At 40.4% G+C, this 22,030-nt stretch overlaps 1 protein-coding gene across 4 annotated transcripts in view; it reads right to left on the bottom strand.

Moving 5' to 3' along the window:
• Positions 1 to 2,005: 2,005 nt before the first annotated feature.
• LOC135466174 (nidogen-2-like) overlaps positions 2,006 to 22,030 on the bottom strand; it is a 32,864-nt gene continuing 12,839 nt past the window's right edge. Inside the window, exons 7-26 of one of the 4 annotated variants that reach the window (XM_064743552.1) lie at positions 21,772 to 22,008; positions 21,224 to 21,421; positions 20,640 to 20,858; positions 19,296 to 19,418; positions 18,884 to 19,006; positions 17,107 to 17,238; positions 13,374 to 13,502; positions 12,006 to 12,140; positions 11,010 to 11,027; positions 8,934 to 9,161; positions 8,367 to 8,519; positions 7,813 to 7,941; positions 7,355 to 7,474; positions 6,878 to 6,988; positions 6,359 to 6,481; positions 5,731 to 5,905; positions 5,129 to 5,286; positions 4,760 to 4,883; positions 4,331 to 4,449; positions 2,006 to 3,357 (exon numbers count right to left, since the gene is read on the bottom strand). In XM_064743552.1, coding sequence (XP_064599622.1) covers positions 3,215 to 3,357; positions 4,331 to 4,449; positions 4,760 to 4,883; positions 5,129 to 5,286; positions 5,731 to 5,905; positions 6,359 to 6,481; positions 6,878 to 6,988; positions 7,355 to 7,474; positions 7,813 to 7,941; positions 8,367 to 8,519; positions 8,934 to 9,161; positions 11,010 to 11,027; positions 12,006 to 12,140; positions 13,374 to 13,502; positions 17,107 to 17,238; positions 18,884 to 19,006; positions 19,296 to 19,418; positions 20,640 to 20,858; positions 21,224 to 21,421; positions 21,772 to 22,008 — 2,897 coding nt within the window. In that variant the 3' untranslated portion in view covers positions 2,006 to 3,214. Of the gene's footprint in view, positions 3,358 to 4,330; positions 4,450 to 4,759; positions 4,884 to 5,128; positions 5,287 to 5,730; positions 5,906 to 6,358; positions 6,482 to 6,877; positions 6,989 to 7,354; positions 7,475 to 7,812; positions 7,942 to 8,366; positions 8,520 to 8,933; positions 9,162 to 9,996; positions 10,120 to 11,009; positions 11,028 to 12,005; positions 12,141 to 13,373; positions 13,503 to 17,106; positions 17,239 to 18,883; positions 19,007 to 19,295; positions 19,419 to 20,639; positions 20,859 to 21,223; positions 21,422 to 21,771; positions 22,009 to 22,030 lie in introns of all 4 variants that reach the window. The other 3 variants (XM_064743551.1, XM_064743553.1, XM_064743554.1) reach the window with 3 other exon arrangements.

Genomic DNA, 22,030 nt, shown 5'->3' with positions numbered 1-22,030 from the left:
CTTAATAAAGACTTGTCAATTCATAAGCCTTTCACTATAGTCTGTGGTTTTAGAAATTTATTGTCAATAAGTGAATGGAGCTTGTCCTTTATATCTCTTTATTTCTTACGTAGTACGTCCTCGCAAACCCTTATATGCCAAAAACGCGACTTGATGACCCGTTCTAGTGAGCTTTACTCCATAATACTTTAAATTATTTACCCCTAGACTGCTGTGCGGGATGAAATGGGCCTATTTCTTCTCAAGTAAACCAATATCACAGTACTTGTACACGAAATCCGACAAGCTTGCATGACGACAAGTCTCACCAACATAAGAAGAACCAAACCGCTAGAATAATTAAGGAGTTAGATACACTTTTAATACAAATATCACCCACCACAAAGGACAGAATAAATGTGGAAAATAGTTCATTTTACATTCAGATAGTTTCCTTGATGTCAACAATTCTATGCTTACTTTATAAGACCTTACAGTGGACGCCACTCGTTTCTCGCCAAAAACCGGTGGCGGTGTGAGAAATATTGCCCGTATACAGTGGACGTCAGCCATTTCCCTCTGTATTTATATATATATATATATATATATATATATATATATATATATATATATATATATATATATATATATTTTGATTGGTGTTCTACGCCGTATTCAAGAATACCTCACTTGTGCGACGGGGGCCAGCATTATGGTGGGAGGAAACCGGCCAGAGCCCGTGGGAAACCCACGACCATCACTGGCTGACACTGTCGTCTACGACGGAGACCACGTGTTGCCCACTGATTCTTCGTGGCGCTGTGGAAACATTGCCTGTTTAGAGTGGACGCCACGTGTTAACCACTCATGATTCATGTTGGTGTGGGTAACACTGCCTGTCTTAAGCAGACGCCACGTGTTCCCCACTGATAATTCATTTCGCTGTGTGAAACACTGTTCGTGTTCGAAGGACGCCACGTGTTCCCCGATGATACTCCGTGGCGCTGGTGGGAACATTGTCCGTATACAGCAGATGCCAAGTTTTCTCCACTGATAATTCATTTCGTTGTGCAAAGGACGCCACTTTTTCTCCACGGATACTTCGTGGCACTGTGGGAAACATTGTCCGTCTACATTGGAAACCACGTGTACCCCACTGATAATTCACTTCGTTGTGGGAGACGCCACGTGGATGCCACGTGTTCCATGTTGATAATCCGTGGCACTGCGGAAACATTGCCAGTCTACTATGGACGCCACGTGTTCCCCATTGATTTTCTTTGGCGTTGTGGGAAACACACTCCATTACGCTGTAAAAATCTTAACTTCTGGTACAATTGCTGAACATAGATTTGAACTTAAACGCAAGCTTTCGTACTGAAATAAAAATTTTGCAGGTGAGTCGCAATTTTAGCGCGATAAAGTGTTTTAGAGTTATGATATATTATTAGACGAGACAGCTTGGTGATATTGGGGACCTGTTATATCTCGAGATCATATTGTCTTGAGAGGGATAAGATGTTGGTGCACACTTCACAAAAGTCAAAGTTTCATACTCGGTCAGTCATTAGACGTTTTATTTTGTATGTTTTAACTGTACAATGAAATGACAAAGTGATGGAAATAAGCTGCAATAACATATCCCTTTGATGTTTTAATTATCCCTAATTAACCCAATGTAAGTGCATTAATATATTCACACAGTGTGTCACGAGTAATGGCAATTTTGGAGGAAAAGGCGGTAGTTTGAGACTAGAGTATAACATCAGCGACAAAATACACTGCTCTTTACTAGCAAGTTACCTTTTCACCTATACCTTTAACAATGTGCACAGTCAAAGATGGAATAATGAATCACACTTTAGCTAACGCACGAAGTGTCAAACGCGGGGGTTGGGCCAATATAAGCGTTGTTTCGCAAAGCTCTTATTGGTTAAGTTAACTGTAACTTCCATAGCTACATATATGTATAACATTGGTGGTCATGGTAATTACAATCAGTTCTGCCATTGCTTTGTGTAACATTAGTCCGATTTGTATAACTCTTCTAATAACCAGATAAATGCACAAGAAAAATCAGACACAGATTTAATCGTGCCACAGAAAACCCAACGAAAGTCTGTGACGTAATATATAGGTCTTAGTTATTCACCATACATGGGTAATTCGCCTTCTATTCAATATTCTCAAAACTCATTCGTTCATGTACTTTGTACTAAAAGTTAGGTTTGTTAAAACATGCCTGGTTCAAGAAATTTACCACTAGTAATCGGTCGTGAATCCAGAATCGAAAACGTCAAACGGTCTTTGGAACCCAGGTATCAGTTTCCGAAAACGTCAATCGGTGCTTCCATTCTCACAGAAGACAGGAGATTACCCTTATTCTAACACGCCCCAGGAACAGAGAAGCGATACGTAAACCATTATTGTGTAGTTAGGCAGTTGTTGGCGGTAAACATCATTAGCTCTGAGGTAAGCACATATTAACACTAAAAATAATATGTACAGAATTATTTGGCACGAATTTATAAGTGACATAACCACTGAAGCATTATGAAATGCTCAAAACTAATACAAACACTTCGCATCATTTTACATAAAATCTCACATAAAACACTAATTTATGCTTGAACACAAATACTGCGGTAGATACTTGATTGAATTAGAACATGATGAGAAGAACATAATCTTTTCAAACAAAACTGACATGGCACTTGTGGGCTGTAACCCAATTACTGAAGAAAAGCTTAAATTTTGGCAAGTCAGTGAGCCTGGATTTCATGAGTATTGTGTCTGACTAGAGCATGACAAAAATTACACGGACTTTTGTCAGAACAATGTCGTATTATGAGTGAGAAAGACATGAATACTTAATTAAGGCCACATTATGCTGGCGGCAATATGATGTCCACAGCACTATATAGATAATGATTTTATATTCTTACCGTTCTGATACGCAATAAACCAGAAATTACGAAAATATCATAACGGGAAAAGATGACATAAAATTTTCGAAACAATGAATAATACGGTTGTTGTATATATGTACACGTCTGCTGAAGGAAATACCCTTATATAACGACATTTTAACCCAGCATTAGAATGCTTCATCGACCCCAATATCAGATTTCTGTATCTATACATTAGTGCGAAATGCGACCAAAATATCTTTCGTTATCAGAAAGTGTCTGAACTAAATTATGCAAAAGTGTTTTTCTAACTAGAATGTAATTTGTTATTTCTTCTTCCTGAGTAATCCGATTTCGTCACACTGCCGAGGATCGATGTCGTCTGGGCATGCGCAAGTCCTTCCTCCACCGGGAGTTGGGAGACATAAAAATCTACAGCCGCCATTGTTTAAACCACAGGCGTTATTAACTGAAAGAAAAGAATAAGACATTATTGGTACTAATAACCTAATTTCATCGGGTATGTCTTGATGTTTTTGAGGTTAGCATATTTTACGTTGAAATAAATATCATTTGTTACCTTTGCACCGTTTTATTTCATTTTATTTCTAACCCACAAATTCTCAAAAAATACTTTAATGTCGTAGAACCTTAACACAACAGGAAAATTACTCGTGCAGTTTCACTGGATTCAATTAGGGAGCCTCTGTGGCCGAGGGGGTTAATACGCCAGCATGGCGCAATGACCCAGGAGTCTTTCATCAATGCCATCTCTGTGAGTTCAAATCCAGTTCATGCTGGTTTCCTCTCCGGTCGTAAGAGGGGAAAATCTGCCAGCAGAAGGTTCTACGACATTGCCAGTCTCGGGTTTCCCCCGGACTCTACCCGGTTTCCTCCCACCATAATGCTAGCCGCTGTCGTATACGTGAAATATTCTTGAGCACCGCATAGAACACCAATCAAATAAATAAAGAAATTATTGGATTCACTCTCTTCACGTTTGAATAGATCCATCAGCTGTGATATCGTGCAACTGGATTTAAAAGTAAGGATTCAGTGTTTTCCTCCTAAATTTACATGGACTATTTATTTGGCGAAAAGATGGTGGAGTAGAATTCTATGGGCTATTACCATAGGATATTAGAAAGTACAACTATAATATACTCTTGCGTACAGTTTATGACCAAACCAGTGAGTTTAATGACGAAATGCTATGGGGGACCCTTCCCTGCCTATTGTCAGATCTTAGATGTGTGAAAAAACATTATCTGCTGTTATTCTGTAGTTCTTGTGAGCTACTTGTTCGCTTTACATGCACAATTATGCTGTGAAATTACGACAAGCAAAAGAGCACACCACTTGGATCAACTTTGTTTAGGCCAGTTATGTTCCCCATTCTCCAAGTTTCCCCATTTTTCCCATCACCAGTATGGCGTACCCACCTCTTTCACATTGCTCTTTGGCAGTTACGATACCATACAACCTGCCGTTGCCACCAATCGGTAAGGACAGAGCGTCGTTCAGTTGTCCTCCATTGCGGTTAATATTCGGAATGCTTGTCCTGTAATACAAATCAGCCCATGAGTGTAGCGAAATGTAGGCAGTTGGCAAAAGTCGCCATGATGTCAGACTGACACTTTCTTAACCACAACAATGATTAAGCGAGAAAGGACAACGTCATCTTATATGTTTGTATCTTCAATATCGCCCCACCTTTTTTTTATTCACTTCACCTAAAAACGCAAATCGCATTCTTTCCCAATCAAAAGTTCTGCCGATTGTTTTCTGTAAGAACTGAGAAAAGGAATCGAGATATGAAATCAGTTTGGGACAACTCTGGGATAGCTTTTGGCAACATTTAATCATCTTACATTTCCCAGTCTGTCCAGTAGTAATTGTTTCCAGAGAAAGTCAGTGAGAAGGGGTACTGTGCCAAACCGTAAATAACCCGCCGTCCAACACCGTCTGTCCGTATACACTCAATCCTCTGTGTACCTGAACAATCAACAATAAATACAAATTACAAGTGTGCGTACTGTACAGAGCAACGTCTGGGTATAACCAAGCAACATAGTAGATTATCGGCGGCAGCCTTTCTTTTACACGTCTATGTCACTGTATATACTTATGACCACAAGGAGCAACTGTAGTGTCATTCTTGGTTGGTTCCAAAATCGCGAGCACGTACATGCGTACTTAATGCCAACAGCGCAAGAACAAGTTTACATCATACCACTAACCTGCATCTCCCCAGCAGAGCTGCTGAGCTCTCGTGTCCAGAGTTAAAGCATTTGGTAGACTGATGTCAGACTGGACAAAGATTTCTCTCTCGCTGCCGTCCATGTTAGCTCTTTCGATTTTAGGATCGGCACGGTTCCAGTCACTCCAGTAGAAGACTCTGAAAACAAAAAAAGCAAGAAAGGTTGAGATTTGCTACAACCGCATTCTAAAGTAAGTGTAAAACGTATGGCTCATTAAAATATGCAGCGCTACCTGTAACTATTGAAATCATTCAAAATGCAAATTTAACAGAATTTTAGAAGAGGCAGCTTAGTCCATAAAAAGTATACATGACCAGGATACTATTCCATTAAGTCATGTTACAGACATGATCAAATTTTAAATGACTGTAAATATGTTCAACATGCATCGTGACCTTGAAAGAATTGTGATTGAAGAGTGATTAAACAGAGCCTCGCCATTCTTTGTGATATAGGATATTCATGAAATGCTTTTTGGACTTCTTGAAACTGACCCAAATGATGGAATACAGGATTATATGTATAAATAAAACTTTGCAAGTCTGTATCTCATCTTCTATTTGATACCCATAGATACATACCCTCGCGATGGGTTAAGGACGATGGAGCGTGGATTCACCAGGCCTTGATCAAACAGTGTCCGTCTGTAGGTGCCGTCCAGTCGGGCCACCTCGATCCTGTCCACACCCGAATCCGTCCAGTACAAGTTCCTGCTAAGCCAATCTACTGCTACACCCTCGGGGGAGCTCAGACCGTCTGGGGAGAGAACAAGGGAGTTGTTAATCCCAGGTAGCTCAGGTCTACATGTACAAAGCCTTTATTGGGAAGATAATTTTATATTAACATACCGATAAATATTAATATGAACTGAATGCAACTTGCATTCGACCAGGGAAATCTACGCCCCAAGGTTTTAGGTTTTAACCCGAAGACTTATTCAATCTCCATCTAGATTTAATACGGAAGGATGTTTGAGAAACTACTGTAATCTTCATGGTGCGCTTGGTCAGCTGGAATGAAGTTCCATCTTGAGTTTTAGTCCTGGAAATTCTCCAGCGAGTGTCCGTAGGCCGCGGATTCTGCTGAGGTGTATCCAATTTTATTCACTATAAATTATACAACACCAATCAAAGTCATGTATGATATGGGATGCAATCTGAATGGAACAGTAATTCATTTATGCTCTGAATGACATGACAAATTGTTTACCAGACACTAAAACTTCCGCATCACTTCCATCTGTGCGCGCACGACTGATCGTTCCTTCTGATACATCCGTCCAGTAGATGAATCGTTCGTAGCAGTCAAAGTCCACAGCTATGGCAGTCTGACCTGAACAGAAAATAAAATCACCCTAGTATCAATTTATGTATCGATTTGCATTTGTGTACAAGCAAACATGTTTCATCAAATTAAATGCTATGGACCAAAATATTACAAATTAAGAATGGGCATGACATTTCAAAATTTACCACAATTTGGCAATTAACTGCAAGTGGGAGTAGTAGGCATATAAAATGCATTTGGTCATCTTTTTCATTTCCCTCAAACAATTTCGAACGAATTAGAAGTCTATCAAAAGCAACATGAGTCTGGGTGATCTTCTATCTCGAGCTTCATACAGAATGTTGTTAAATCATTCGCTATTACATCAATCAAAGCGTCTCCGCTTTCAACACTTTGTTTTCACCAGAATGACGAACGTCAGTGAGCATTTTAATGGGATACCTGGGATGTAGAGAATCTGTTGGCCTGGTCCCTGTTGTCTGTCAAAGGGTACCCTCATGATGGACATGCCCTGAGCGTACACCAGAAAGTCCCCGTCAGATTGGTCTAACGCTGGAAGACAAATCCTACACTGTCATTCAGTATTTACACATAATATTTCCTGTGGCGCATGCGTTATGTGTTAACAGAATTTCCTCCTCAAGGATTTACTCAGTGGTGAAAGAAACAGCAATAGACATAGATCAATATACACCTGAATGTTGAGTCACAATTCTCATCTTGCGGTCGCCGTGAGTTCAAGTTCAGCTCCTGCTGGCTTCCTCTCCGGCCGTAAGTGGGAAAGTCTACCAACAACCTGCGGATGGTCGTGGGATTCCCCGGGCTCTGCCCGGTTTCCTCCCACCATAATGCTGGCCAACATATTGGTACATGATGGAATTTTGTTGATCGTTCTGAAAATTTTGACGGAATACATACGTCTGCAAGACCTGCCATCTCCTTCGTAACCTTGGTTACACAAGCAGACGAAGACATCCTGGTTCTGCACACATGTGGCACTTGGGGAGCACAGGCCGGGCTCTGAGCGACAGTCATAATCTACAACAATAAGTTCAACAACAACAGACACAGGTAAGTTATGTGATTTCAACTTGGGTTATATGCAAAGAAAAATCAGTATTAATACGTTTTCTTGAACTATTGTTTCACAAAGGAAATAGGCCACCATGAGGTCCTTCGCCTATTACATAAAATCAGGCACTGACTACCACCGAGAAAGTTACTAAACTGATAGTTAATCAATGGGTAGTTTGATCTTAGCAACTTTTATTTGAGACCATCAAGAACTGTTGTGTTAAGAGTACAACTCCACGGTTTTAGACCAACCCAATTTTTCATTATGGATTTCACTGTGTGATAGATTCTTACTGACTTACCTCGCCTTCTACAGCGCAGTCCGTCTCCAAGGTAACCACGTCTACAGACGCAGCGGTAACCTTGGGAATCCGGGTCGTAAAGACATTCAGCGTTGGGGTCACAATTATTGACCTGGTTACATGGTATCACTGAAACAACAACAAGAGCAAAGCTGAATCACAAGACCACAGCTGTTGTGCATACCTGGCCTATGGGCGACGTGTCACATGTTCAAAGATCTTTAGAGCAAAAATCAGTTTTATATACACACTATGACCTTAGATGATCACAGGGCTAGTGGCACAATTTGTTATCCAGAAAACACATCTTTCTATACCCATACGTACACGTATATCTTGTAAATACAAATGAAAGAGGAATTTCTATTGACACTGTTTTGTTGCGTTGTTAATAGTGTTATAACAAGGGTGAGTTTGTCTTTATTGATGTTTTCAGTTATATATTCGTTGAAGAATAATTGAATGCCCATGTCATAACAAAAAATGCTTGCAAGAAAGCGAACAGGGCGTTTTCCAAACAAAACTTCCACAAAAAAGAATGCCCCTCGTCTTACATCTTTGCAGGCAGACTTTTCCGTCTCCGTCGTACCCGGGGTTACAGACACAGGTGTAAAGACGGGGATCCCGGGGGTCTTCTATACAGCGTGCATTACGGTCACAGTCATTTAGGACGTTACAGCCTCCCGCTACACATGTACGACCGTCTCCTGAGAAACCAAAGTTAAACACAGGTTAAGATTAGCAGGTAACGTTCTTTAGCATGTAAATGTACTTCTGTACACTACTCATAATCGTATTTGCAAAATATGGTACATGAGCTATTATGTTAATTTGGGTTGGCGAGTAAGTTAAAAACTACCAGGACATACTTTGATTGTTTTGATCACAGCCATAAAGTCATCATTATCAAAGTATCCCAATGATTATTCTGACCATTTTCTGTGTTGGTGTGTTTCGTACAGTGTGTTGATTAAAACTACCAAACACATTGGGCCTACATATAATATCGATTTCATCTGACAGCCTTGGTATGAATAATTTATCTTACCGTGGATTGCCCGTAATAAAGCAGAATAAGATTAAGGAACTAAAGCTTTTCATTTTTTTGCTCATGTAGGTACCTTGGTATCCTGGGTTGCAACGGCACTGGTAGGAGTTTGTCTCTCGGTCGGGTTCACACCGCGCGTTTCCATCACAATCATTGAGCAGACGACAGTCGATGGCGTCGCAGCGGTAACCGTCACCACGGTAACCAGCCACGCAGCGACACCCGTATCGATCCTGTGATTGGTCATACACACATTCTGCATTTCTGTCACATCGTCGACAAATGTCCGTTGGTAAGCCATCTAGATCAAGTCAATAGTAATGATTTTAAAATTACAGTTCACATGCATGAGAAAAATTTATAAAATGCATCTTTTCATACGTTAGGGATTAAAAAGTTTATAAAATCTGATTCGGTTTCCGTTTTCTGAAAAAAAACAAACAAAAAAACAACGCCATTTATACAATTTATGACATATCCGTGCTAAAACTGCCATTGTTGTAAAAGCAGTTAAGAACATTTGGCTACCGAAATAAGTCGTGCCACCTCTGAAATATTCTGTTAAATCTACAATAACTGATAGGTCTGTATGATGAAATGAGCCCAAATATGGACCGTTAAGCAGGTGCCACGATCCCAGTAAGTTCATCAATGACGTCATTCCCGAAAATTTCCGACCAATGACACCAAATACACACAAAACAGAAAGTTTATTAAGACATATAAAAAAATGCTTCAAAAAACGAAAACATTGCTTTTGACGTAAGTTTCTTAATTTCCCTAAAAATCAGACTGTTCGTTAGGAGTTTCTTCTCATGCATCCTTTAAACACGGTACATTATACCTAACTATCAACCATTTTACTCACACAAAACATTAAAACTCGTATTAAAACACTGCCATTTCAATTCACTTCTCAGAGAAACGTCAATATATTACCAAATATATAACAGTCGTTGACAGTGAAAATAGTTTGCATATCTCGGCACATAAGGTCATGTTCTTATCTGAATTAATATAACAGATATAAGCATAAAGCAAGACATGCGCGATGCTGTTGAGCGGAAAAGCCCCGTAACCGGATAAAACGTTACCTGTCACACATTGACTTTACCTGGGAGGCGTGAAGACCTTACCTATCACAGAGCAGGTGTTTCCATCCCCAGTGTACCCCTCCTTACACTGACAGTGGAACACAAACCGATTCACGTCATAGGCACAGCGGGCATTCGGGTCGCAGTTCCGGCAGTTTATGTCAGCTGGAAGAACAGAAGGTGGGGAAGTGCATGGAAGCGGCGGCGGCTGACAAGCCAAAAGCAGGAAAGTACCAAAGCGGGATGGTGTGAAAAGACCTACACATACTATAATACTGCGCCCCCAAAACGAGGGTCGCCATCACAAAGTTTTATGTTCAGTATTACAATTATACCTCACTGATGCTTTTGCTTTCATGTCAGTTGAACCATATGTGAACAGTGCCTTCCTTTACATAGCAGGCAAAACTGATAAGCATGTAATTAAATCAAGGGCTCCCGATACACAGTATAAGGACTTCTGGTTATTGATTTGAATAAAAATAATCCTGAATAAAGCGTATAGGAAGTAAATTAGGAATACACCATGATGTACAAACGTGTGTACACTGCCCACATAGCCTAGTAAACTACTCACACAAAACAGGAATTCTTTAAACTCTTGACTTCAGTTCTGTGAGACATGACACATATTCTGCAGTTTCTATGGCGCGACAATGTTATAAAAAAGCGTTGAAAGCACAAGCATGAAGCTCCTGAAAAGCGGTTGATCCCTTTATGCCGGATGGAGTTACCAAGACGTTAGAGATATTCTTGTATATGTAACTAAGGTCGATATTCCAACGAAGTCAACACAAAGCTTTAGAAGAGTCTCAATTAAAGATTTTAAAAACTTCGCCGACGTTTACTCCATAATCTTCCCAGGCCATAAGTACTATACAGGCATAATATGTGTGGCATTGCAAAGCAGTTGGCAATTTTGTAATTAGTCAACCGCAGAAGCAATGTTTGGCTGCACATAGTCAGGCGCAGATGCCATGTTTGGCCGCGCATTGGCGATCTGTACACAATGTAAATGAAAGGTTTACATGAACTGAGTTTTCACTTAAACTTACTGTAATCCGGAGGGCGTGCTGTAATGAGTGATGTCATTCAGACATTAAATGCTACAAGACACCAATATATATATCAGGACGGAAATGCTTAACAGTATTTAACATTGTTTTGGAGATTTGTTACCGAAGCAAAAGCATACACTCAGCAAAGATCTACAGTTTCAAAGTTAGGAACATTTTAAAACCATCTGAAATGCTCTGAAATGGAAATGCTTAACAGTATTTAACATTGTTTTGGAGATTTGTTACCGAAGCAAAAGCATACCACTCAGCAAAGATCTACAGTTTCAAAGTTAGGAACATTTTAAAACCATCTGAAATGCTCTGAAATGGAAATGCTTAACAGTATTTAACACTGTTTTGGAGATTTGCTACCGAAGCAAAAGCATACCGCTCAGCAAAGATCTACAGTTTCAAAGTTAGGAACATTTTAAAACCATCTTATCAAAGTCCAGTAATTCTTAAAGCTTAAGCTTTACTAAATGAAACTAAATAGAAAATCTTGTGAGATAAAGGTAGGACACAGTCGACCACGGACAGGTTACCATGAATGGAAGGAAGCAGAATTACTTAACGTCTTTGGAGAAACCTATCTTTCACAATCCATCGGAAAACTATCCTTAGTCTAATTGGCATTTCTTTGTATTCACTTTACCAATTATAACAGGTTGGAAACATTAGGAGAGCTGAATTTACGGATCTGTTTTCGTACAATTTATAGTTCTGTGTGGTGTAAACTGCATGTGCCCTAACAGATCAAGTCTGGGGAACAGACTGCAGGCTGAGGTAACTCCTGAGGTATGATATAGTTAGGTAGGATATAAGTGTACGTTAGCATTTGCCAGCTTAGCTCGAATTGTCGTTTTTATCTTTTTGTTGTAGGCCTACTCTTCTATATTGTAAAACTGGCTTCTTATTGGTCTGGTCGGAAAACTGCTAAAGGTCTTCATGCTTACATCTATAGCTTCCAGATCACCGAGCACTTGGGATACTTACGGTCTCCAGCCTCCTCACAGGTGACGCCGTCCCCACTATACCCGTCGTTGCACACGCACACGTAGCGTTGTTCATCCTCGTCCAACTGACATTCGGCGTTAGAGTCACAGTTGTTCACCTCGTTACAGCCAAACTCTGAAGGTCAAACGAGAGAGGCTTATGCCACCAACACTAACAAAGTACTCTTTCTGCTATAATCAGATGTTGAAAAAAGATGTTGAAAACACTCGGCAGATACAAGAGATTTCGAGAAATGTCTTAATCCCAATAATATTCAAACCTAGATGTTCGATGTTAGATTCTGCCAATATCGATCGGGGGCTAAATTAACCAGTAAATAAACTTAGACTTGGCAGCTAGGCTACCAAAGACCTCGCCTGTAGGAGACACACAAATGCAAAACTTCACCCCAATACATAAAGTATTGAAATCGTAAATTTGATAATTTGACCTTTGTTTCATTGTGCTTTATATTCATGTAAAACTTCAGGTCAACACCTGGTGTCCATTTGAGATACCATCTCTATCATTTTGTTTAACTTTGTATCCTAATGCACATTACACTAAGCCTGGAATATGGTAATTTACATTGTTTAATATGCACACAGTGCATCAATGATGGAATATCCTCCTCGTATTAGTGTAGTTTACACGTGTGCAAACCATGAGCCCAATAAATGCAGTACGTTTTGAGATACCATCCCTAACATTTTGTTTAACATTGATTCCCCTGTTACTGGATGCTGACGGTCAGGGTACGATATAAGCTACGCCTGTACTTTGTACTGATCAATACAACTGTGCCAAATTTCTACTGATGAAGGTCAACTTCTAATCACAATATTAGATATGCCTGTACATGCCCTGTCAACAGAGCAAGGGCTAAAGCAACCTGTATAAGCAAATGTTACAGTAGCTCTGATCAAAGACGTGCTGAGATTATATACTTCTCTCAAAAGCTTAAATACTTAAATCTTACTACTTGAAGATTTTTTGCCAAAGATGAGCTTTCATTACACTTGATAATTCTCCTCGCCGTTTGACACACATTTTCAAAGACTGTGATACATTGTCCAGAATTTCAATACAATTTTCCCATGTCTAAGATGGTAAAAGCACAAGCTCATTGCCACTGTCAACCCATTGAACATTGAAGAGAAATGTTTGAATCCAGCTCTCGCTCTTTCGGCTGGTGTTTGAAGTCACATTACGGTGAACTTTAGCCATAAACCTGACCCCGTCGCCTTCATATTAGTGATAAATTCTTGAGTAACTGACGTGAAAACCAATGAAAGATGTAAACACACTTCCCCATGATCATGTAACAAATCTTCACTTCCCTCAGTGTACTGTGCACGCACTACTTACCCACAGCCGCACATATCTCGCCGTTACCGATAAACCCTGGGTTACATTCGCAAATCGGAGTACGCAGGCGGTCATTGAAGGTACAGTGAGCATCCGAGTCGCAGAAGTAGTCTCCGCATTGGCGATCAACTGCAACAGAGGCGGGATGTAAGAAAATTATACCCCAGCCTGGATGTGGTCTACTCTTTCCAAACATAAGTTTTTTTCTTTGACACGACATCGCAGACCCTTGCATTTTGTCCTTTCTCTATTATATGGCAAGCTGTTTAATATTTGCCATTCACGACATTCCTTTTAATTTGCATAGTGAGAATCTAAGCGTGAGATTAGATCTGCAACAACAGAAAACAACGATCCAGGAAATGTGCAATAAGGCTTCAGAAGCAGTTGTGCATATAACTTTTAATTAATTAAATCATACAATGCCATCTAAATATTACAAAGCCATTTAAAATATTACAAAGCCATCCAAATTATTGCAATGTAATTTAAAATTTCACAAACCATCCAAAATATTACAATGCCGTCTAAAATGTTACAATGCCATCTACAATATAACACAATGCCTTCCAAAATATTGCAATGTCATCTAAAATTTCAATAAGCTATCCAAAATATAACAATGCCATCCAAAATATTACAATGTCATCTACAATATTACAATGCCATCTAAAATATCTACATACAGGATACATAGACATGCCGCTCAAACTATCGGCAGGGGACTGTGGAGTTACAACTCTTTTTTCATTGAAGGTGAAAACAATCCTCCTGTATCATGTGACTTAAGAAAAATGCTAGGCTACCTTCGCAGACATTACTTTAACAATGACCTGTCTCACCATGTTCCAGAGGCAAAAATGACACCCCTTTCCCTTAGAAAGTTCTGACGTTCGTAAAAGATGAGCTCTTCAATTTTGTCTACACTAAATAACTTTTTGCCAAACTTTTTCCAGACGTTTATGTTATAGTAAATGTAATCCCACAATAGTTGCCTAAGATTTTTGACACATCACATAATACAGTAGGACTTTTTCACCTAAAGCAGTAAAAGTGTTCGAAACTCTTCTATTAGCCGATAGTGTCATACTCGTGCTTACCAAACAGTGCGATTACAATGGCGGAGACGAGGCCTAGGCTAGACAGTTTCACTTACCTTTGATCTATGTTGAGTAATAAATACAGATTAGTAAAGTAATATAGGTTACAGCAATGGGAAAGTTCTGCGATAGCGGATACGTACATTGAGATATTGGTTGGTAATTCAAATAACAGATATAGGCAGATATAGTACATTGGAGGGGTGGGGGTGGGGGTGGGGGGACGGGGTCGGGGTGAGCAGACAAGCGATAATGCACGGTGACCGTTTACCATCATACGATAAATCTTTGTGGCTTCGACGATGACGTTTATGACTACATCATTAATTTTACTATATGTGAAGTGATAGAAAAGTAAACATTTCTTCACATCCAAATTCGTCAGTTTATTTATTTGATTGATGTTTTACGCCGTACTCAAGGATATTCCACTTATACAACAGCGGCCCGCATGATGGAGGGAGGAAACCGGGCAGATCACAGGGAAAACCCACGACCACCCGCATGTTGCTGACAGGCCTTCCCACGTCCGGCCGGAAAGGAAGCCATCATGAGCTTGACGAACTCACAGCGATCGCAATAGTGAGGGGCATTTTGGATCATTCAGCCCCCAACTTCGTTAATCACGGTTTACCAAGAATTGCTCAAATTATTACCTTTCATTAAATATTATACATCTGTATTATTTAAAGTTAAAATAATTATAAAGTTTGAAAAAGTCATAATGCGATCAGCTATATAAGTTTTAGGAACTGTAAATAAACGAGTTTGAACGGTAACACGTACACAGACAAGGCTGACATTTTGTGGGGGCTAATTATTTGGGCTATTTTAAAATAATATCAAATGTTCCACTGGGTTTGCGCTGATCGACTTTTACCAAATATCGGTCTAGTGTTGTTTTCACTTTTCAGTTCACCGCAGGCCAGTTTGCTCGATTGGAAGTTTGCGCGACCTTTACTTCATATCAACAAACGTATAAATGTCTTTGGCATCAGTTAAATCACGTGACTCCGTACAAATGTTTACAACAGAAATAGTTATACTCCAAGAAACAACGCATATGCTGGTGTACATCAAAATTTTGGAACTCGGCTTTTACTATACCAAAGTAGCAGTATCTAATGGGAATTGAAATTAACAAAATGCATATATATGGCGCTTTTTTGCTTTAAATTGGCTTCTTTTAAAGGGTTTAACCAAATGCGCTTTGAAGATCGACGGTCTTTGTTTACACAACTTGTGACGTCAGATTTAAACGTAAAATACCTCATATTTTGGCACTTTGCCTCGACTATGAAGTCAGGGTGACACCCCATTCTAAAACAAAAGTCACAAATAGATCCTGTTTCATATCCATGGCAGACAGTGACTTAGGTGAAAGCCTTAACTGTCCCCGTACATGCACTTCGAACGGTAACGGACGTTCTCAAAATGTGTGATTTTAACTTGTGCTATGATTCTACAAAACAAACTGAAGTGAAGTAGAAGTGCGGTGAAATTCGCTAATTAATTATCTAAAGAATGGAGTAATACTCCCTGTCACAAAATTTCCCTTATATGCCATTGTTTTGCTGCTCTGCTTTTTCTTTGCAATCAGTTCAGTGGTGGGAATCTAGCCAATATACCTTTTCAGAGAGCGTAAACAATTCACCTCCCTTCGAATTGATTAGTTGCAGAGTGGATATCAACCACATCTGTCACCCATTTAGTAAGGCGCTCAATACCAATATTACTAAATATACAAAAGGATCTGGAAAATAGTTTACAAACTGAATGTTATTTGGAGTGGTCCAGAGACCACAAGACAGATTGTGCGTAACACTTTATCACCTCATACACGAGACCCAATACTAGCATTATTTATACATCAGCGATGGGTTTCATAGTCACTCCATATACACAGTATATTTACAATCTTTAGAGAAGAAGTACAAATTAAATTTTGAAGCTCAGTTTGTTTTATGTCACATTTTGTCATAGTCTCACACTATCCAACGCACAAATTTGGGGAACGTTTTGTCACTTTGTGAGAGGCTTTGAAATCCATGAATGTGAAACTTGTGCTGAAGCTTGTGCCAATCTTGTGATCTAAAGTATAACAAAGCAGGCAACTGATGCCTTTATAGTATTTATCAGCTTCTTTTAACCTTAGTGAAAATTAACTAGTGTAATAAGTGTGCATACGAAGAGGTTGTAAAGCAAACAAGCTAGCGATTACGAAATAAAGAGTAAATTTTGTCACTGTATAGATAGGCCTACCTTGGTTTCATGGCATATTTTGTAATAATGGCTGGAATAATAGGAAAAGTAAGGAATAAAAAAGCAAGGTTTGCGGGTGGGACAGATAAGAAGTGTCAAGCAGGGAGAATCGAAGCGGTGTGAAATGTAGCATTATAGTCGCTTACGAAGCAGTCACAACACGCATCTGGCGTAATATCCATGGCAACGTGCAATGAAGACGTGCATGACGTACCGTTGAGACAGCTTTGTAAGGCGGGTATTTAAGGATATCTAATAAGCACATGTCGGCAGCCAACTGGTTAAACTTTGTAACTGGTAAATCGTTAGGGTTAGAGGTAGTTCCTGTTGGGCCTGGCAAGTTGGGATCCTCGTGGTGGAATGGAGCCTACCTGTGCGTGTACACACGCTGCCGTCGCCAGTATAGCCCGGATTGCACTCGCAGATAGGGTAGCCAGCGTCATTGTTGAACACACAGCGCGCGTTCAAGTGACAGGAGAACTCTCCACAACGCTGGGCGGCCCCTAAAGATAACCGTCACTTAGACATGAACCTAATGTGCACACATGGGGAGAATTACAGTCTGTTTACCCACACAACCCAACTGTATTCATGGGACACGTTTTCTATGTTACACTCAATTCCCCGCATCATGAATGTACGCCAAAAACGGACAGGTCCCATTCTCTGAGACGACAGAATGAAAATGATTAGATTTCTGTTTTCAGTAGCTCAATAACAATACTAACCCATGCCTGAAATGTCATACAGCAACAATAATCCCCTCCCTCTAACCATTCCCTGGGTCCCTGTAAGCTAGCAAGGGGAGTAAAACTATCAACTGCCATATAGCCCAACCTTACTTATCAATCCCACAAGGCAGAAGTGATGCTAACCTTAGGCATAGGCTGGCAGGACAATGAATGGATACTCTATACAAACACCTCACATATGTCCACTCACTATTTAACCACGGGCTTTTAGTGTATGGTAACCCAGGCTGGTCAAACAACGGCTACCTTTCCTAACTGACATGCCCCTATGTGTGCATTCCACAGTTCCCATGACTCAAGAGACAAGAAAAGAGACCCCCGCCCCCACCCACAACCTGCTCTGCTGTCCAGATCAGCAGACTTTGTGCCCTTAGTGGTTACATTCCTGTAGCACGTACAATGCATTCATTGACATAGCAATGGTTTCACGGTTTCACGTGGCAGCACTGTGGGGCAGTCCATACATGTAACAACTAGCGTGTGCAGTAACTACATGTATATTACATGAGCGGTCATGCTGAAGGCGCTACGCACTGACTAACTGACAAAACTTCTGCAAACAATCTATAGCACACGACAATCACAATCACACATCCGGAGCCTGTGTACTGTACAAATGAAGTCTTTAATGCTTTGATAAATTTTACACACTAGACACACTAGAACTTCAAACTTGTTTGTTACAGGACTGGTGTAGCTTTTCGAATTTCTCAAAGCAATGAAAATTTCATACTTATATCACGGCTCAGCTTGTACATTAATTCTGATTATATCAGGTTATTAGCCCATTTAGAGTTGGTTTTCTCCCACCATAATGGTGACCGCCGTCGTATGAAATATTCTTGAGTACGGCGTAAAACAGCAATCAAATAAAATAAAATAAACAAACTGTTAGAGTTTTATACGATAAAGTCGAAGGCTTGGTGTTCCAGGCCTATCTGGTCTACATAATTTATGGTCTATATTTGAAAGAAAGTTAGCACGATAAATTGCAAAGTACCACTGGTGTTTTTGTTTCACTGTGCTCTTCATCTCCTTGCTGGCGATACCGTGAAATCATGTATTTATTCAACTTGCAAATCCGATGCCATGGAAAGATATGAATGTTTGTCTTACAGAGAAGCCAATAAGGGATACAGGTAAAACGAGCGTTCCCCTTTGGTTAACATTGTTGGTTCAAATAAATGGAATTTGTAGAAAATATACACGTATACATAAAAAATGCTCCAAAAAAGGTTTTTGTTTGCACATGTCATTTAAATTGCTCTTTCTCATAAAGTAAATTGACATTTCAGTAGTGATAAGAGTTAATCATACAGTCACACAGATCTAATGGTGCACGACCAGCAGATTGTTGGATACTATCAGTATCACTACAGAAGAGAAGATAACTTACGGACACAGGTTCGGCCATTCCCGGTATACCCCGCCGAACATCGGCACTCGAACGATCCATCCACATTGTAACATATGGCGTTCTCGTCACACGGACTCGGTACAGACTCACATTCGTTATAATCTGTGGTGCAAACAATCCCACAATTCAGCAAACCAGAGACTTACTCATCAGAATTTCCGTTTTATAATGAGAACTAAATCCACACAACTTCATAGCCGAGACACCACGAATTAACATTTCAAAGAAAAATACATAAAAGACAATTCACTGATCATTGTAACTATTTTTACAATTGGCGAGGAACTAAATTTATGAAAAAATCTAAACGTATATGTATCATGAAATCTAAGTACAAGTTTCTAGTTCTTGCATATGAGTTTTGGCAACACCTCGCTCGGGTTTATTCTACCTTGGCACGAGGAGCCGTCGTTAAAGTAGCCAGGTCGACATTCACATTTGAAGTTATCGCCTTGTGGAATACAGTCCGAATTGGGACCACACTTTTGGTCTGCATCAGCGCACGGGTCATTTCCTGTAACAAAAAATATTTAGTTTTAATGTCCAACAACACCCATGCTATGCTCTAAAAACCCCTGTATAACTCTTTCCACTTCCTGATCCAGTGGTCCAACGACCAAGCTGATACTGATTAATGTAAATAGTAAGTAGTAAGTAGTAGTAAAACTAGTGGAAAAATGTTTTTGTGGATTTGATATGTTTGGGCAGGGGCGACGATGAAATCAACCCCAAAGTGCACACCGTTTTACGCGGTACCCACAAATCAGGAAAATTTGAGAACTGTTTAGAACAAATTGGTAGAGTGGCGGTATTTTCCTCATGGCAACGCGTTTATCGAGTAGCTGGTGGAGGAAGTGGTTCTCCCTGGTTCCGTATGGTTTTGTCTTTTTACATAAACCTGGCAGCTGTCTTGGAAGTGAAATATTATCAACAACGTTAAGATGCATCGATCACATAAATCAGAATACAAAACCTGATAATATCTCATACTTAAGTTAACATGCTGTGTCATCCGGCTTACCTCACCGTCACATATGTCAACAGTTTCTTCTTTTCTCGTCACTGCAGGCAATCTCTTGACTGTTTTCAATACTGCAGTTAGTTCGGCCCAGTTACAGGTTAGTCTTAACAAGGTAATTGAATGAAATCGTTCAACACATGATCATACAGGCCAGTTTTCTCTATCAACGTTCTGTGATGATTAGACTTCACGTTTGCTTTGCACATTTAAAGCCAACCCTCTGATTGGTCACATCGCTTCTGTGGCCTGTTGGTTAGAGCGTCTGTCTCGAAGTCGGGAGACCCGGGATTTAAGCCAGATCGGGTCATAGAAAAGACTTTAAAAATGTTATCTGCTGCTGCCTCGCTTGGCGCTTAGCACTGAGATGTTAGAGCACGGAAACAGGATTGGTTGGCCCGGTGTCAGCATAATGTGACCGGGTGGGGTATCATGTCTATGTCAGCATGATACCTCGGCGGCGGCAGCACTTTGGCGAGACAGGGATTGAAGACACATTCTATGTACACACATCTCATGACTCTTTGTTGTCATATGACTGACATATTGATCAATACGATGGAAAACCGCATGCATTCATTCATTCTCACTGGTCAAAACAATTCCTTCTGTTTAACACTTTACTGGCCGAAACGTGCAACATGCACAAGTATTCCAACTGAACTCGAATTATGCCAGGGGCAATCTTGACCTCTGGTATAAGCGAGAATCACTTACCTGTGAGAACACTTATCCGACTGGTCATGGCATATCGGACAATCCTCTCTCTGGGGTCGTACACCACGAAGTTACGGCTGACGCTGAGCCGCAGGGTGTCCCTGTAGGCACGGGTACTGTCGTATGTACACTCCTTGTATGTAATCTCCTGTTCCCAGCTGTACCGAAAGGCCACATCGTCAACACGGTATGTACGGCTGGAGGATGACTTCACCAAACCTACGGTGACAAAATACGCTAGCTTCATGTAGCTTCGAAAAACTTTTTTCCGAACTTTTAAAGTCACTTCATGGCATTGCGTTCTATACAACATGATATACGAACAAGATACACTGACCAATGTGTGGTCCCAACTTGGTTTTCAAACATGCACCAAGCGATGCAGAACACTCATCGCTATTGTCCTGAATGCTGTAATCTGGCAATACTCTCGTGGGCCTTTCATTAATGATACTTTGGCAAGAAGCCGTATTCCGTCGATTACGGGAGACCATTAGCCAATTATTAGGCGGTCTATGCTGTAAGTCTTTCATAATTTGTAATATTAACTGGGATTTTAATATTAACGTAAACGATTTTCTCACCTGGAGAAACCCGCCTGTATTCCTCCTTGAAGTCGTCAACTGTGATAGCCTTGTCTACCGGGATGGAGGGGAGGCTACCCGTGATGAAAGTATCCATCCTCATATTGTTAAGAGCATCATGGCCGTAAAACATCTGTCTGATGGTCACCTCTTCCCCGCTTTGGTATCGAACCACCGTCGTCCGGTTAAATTCTCCACCTGAAAACAAAAGAAATAGATCCCAGTGAAGAGTTTTGAATGTCATTTCAACATTTCAATAAGGCAAAATTATCGCAAATGTGATTTTGAATTCAGAGTTTCCCTTGGCATGTCTGGGCAGGTGAGATTTTTTTTTTGCGTTCAAGAAATGCGATAAAGGCTTTATATTGACATGTGGTGACAAAGTTCAAAATCACAGATATTGGAAAAATTTCGTTGAGACAAGTCCTGGCTTAAATTTTCGAGTGGAGTTAGTTGAGCAGAGTATCTTCCGTTCAAAAATGACATAAACCCTTTCTAATACATCACGTTGTTACGTTATAAACTTGTGATACGACTTGTTACCACACCTGTGAACATGTAGCCGTTTCTTGCCCGGGGGCTGATAGGGACAGCAAACAGCCAGCCTACAATTCCGCCCAGGGTGTTGAGAGTCTGCATGGCGTGGCCGATGGAAGAAGGCAGGCGGCTGATGGCCGTGTACGATCGCCCATCCGTCGTCACCACGTAACTGTGCTGGTCTAAGTCAACGAAGTCCTCTCCGTTCAGGTTCACCGACACCTTACCATTCAGACGCTGGGGCACACCTATGGAACAAGGGGACGGACA

This window comes from Liolophura sinensis, chromosome 6 (genome assembly GCF_032854445.1).
Source record: "Liolophura sinensis isolate JHLJ2023 chromosome 6, CUHK_Ljap_v2, whole genome shotgun sequence".
Taxonomy (NCBI): Eukaryota; Metazoa; Mollusca; class Polyplacophora; order Chitonida; family Chitonidae; genus Liolophura; species Liolophura sinensis.
The sequence above is the reverse complement of the archived record's forward strand: the minus strand, read 5'-3'. Positions and strand labels throughout refer to the sequence as shown.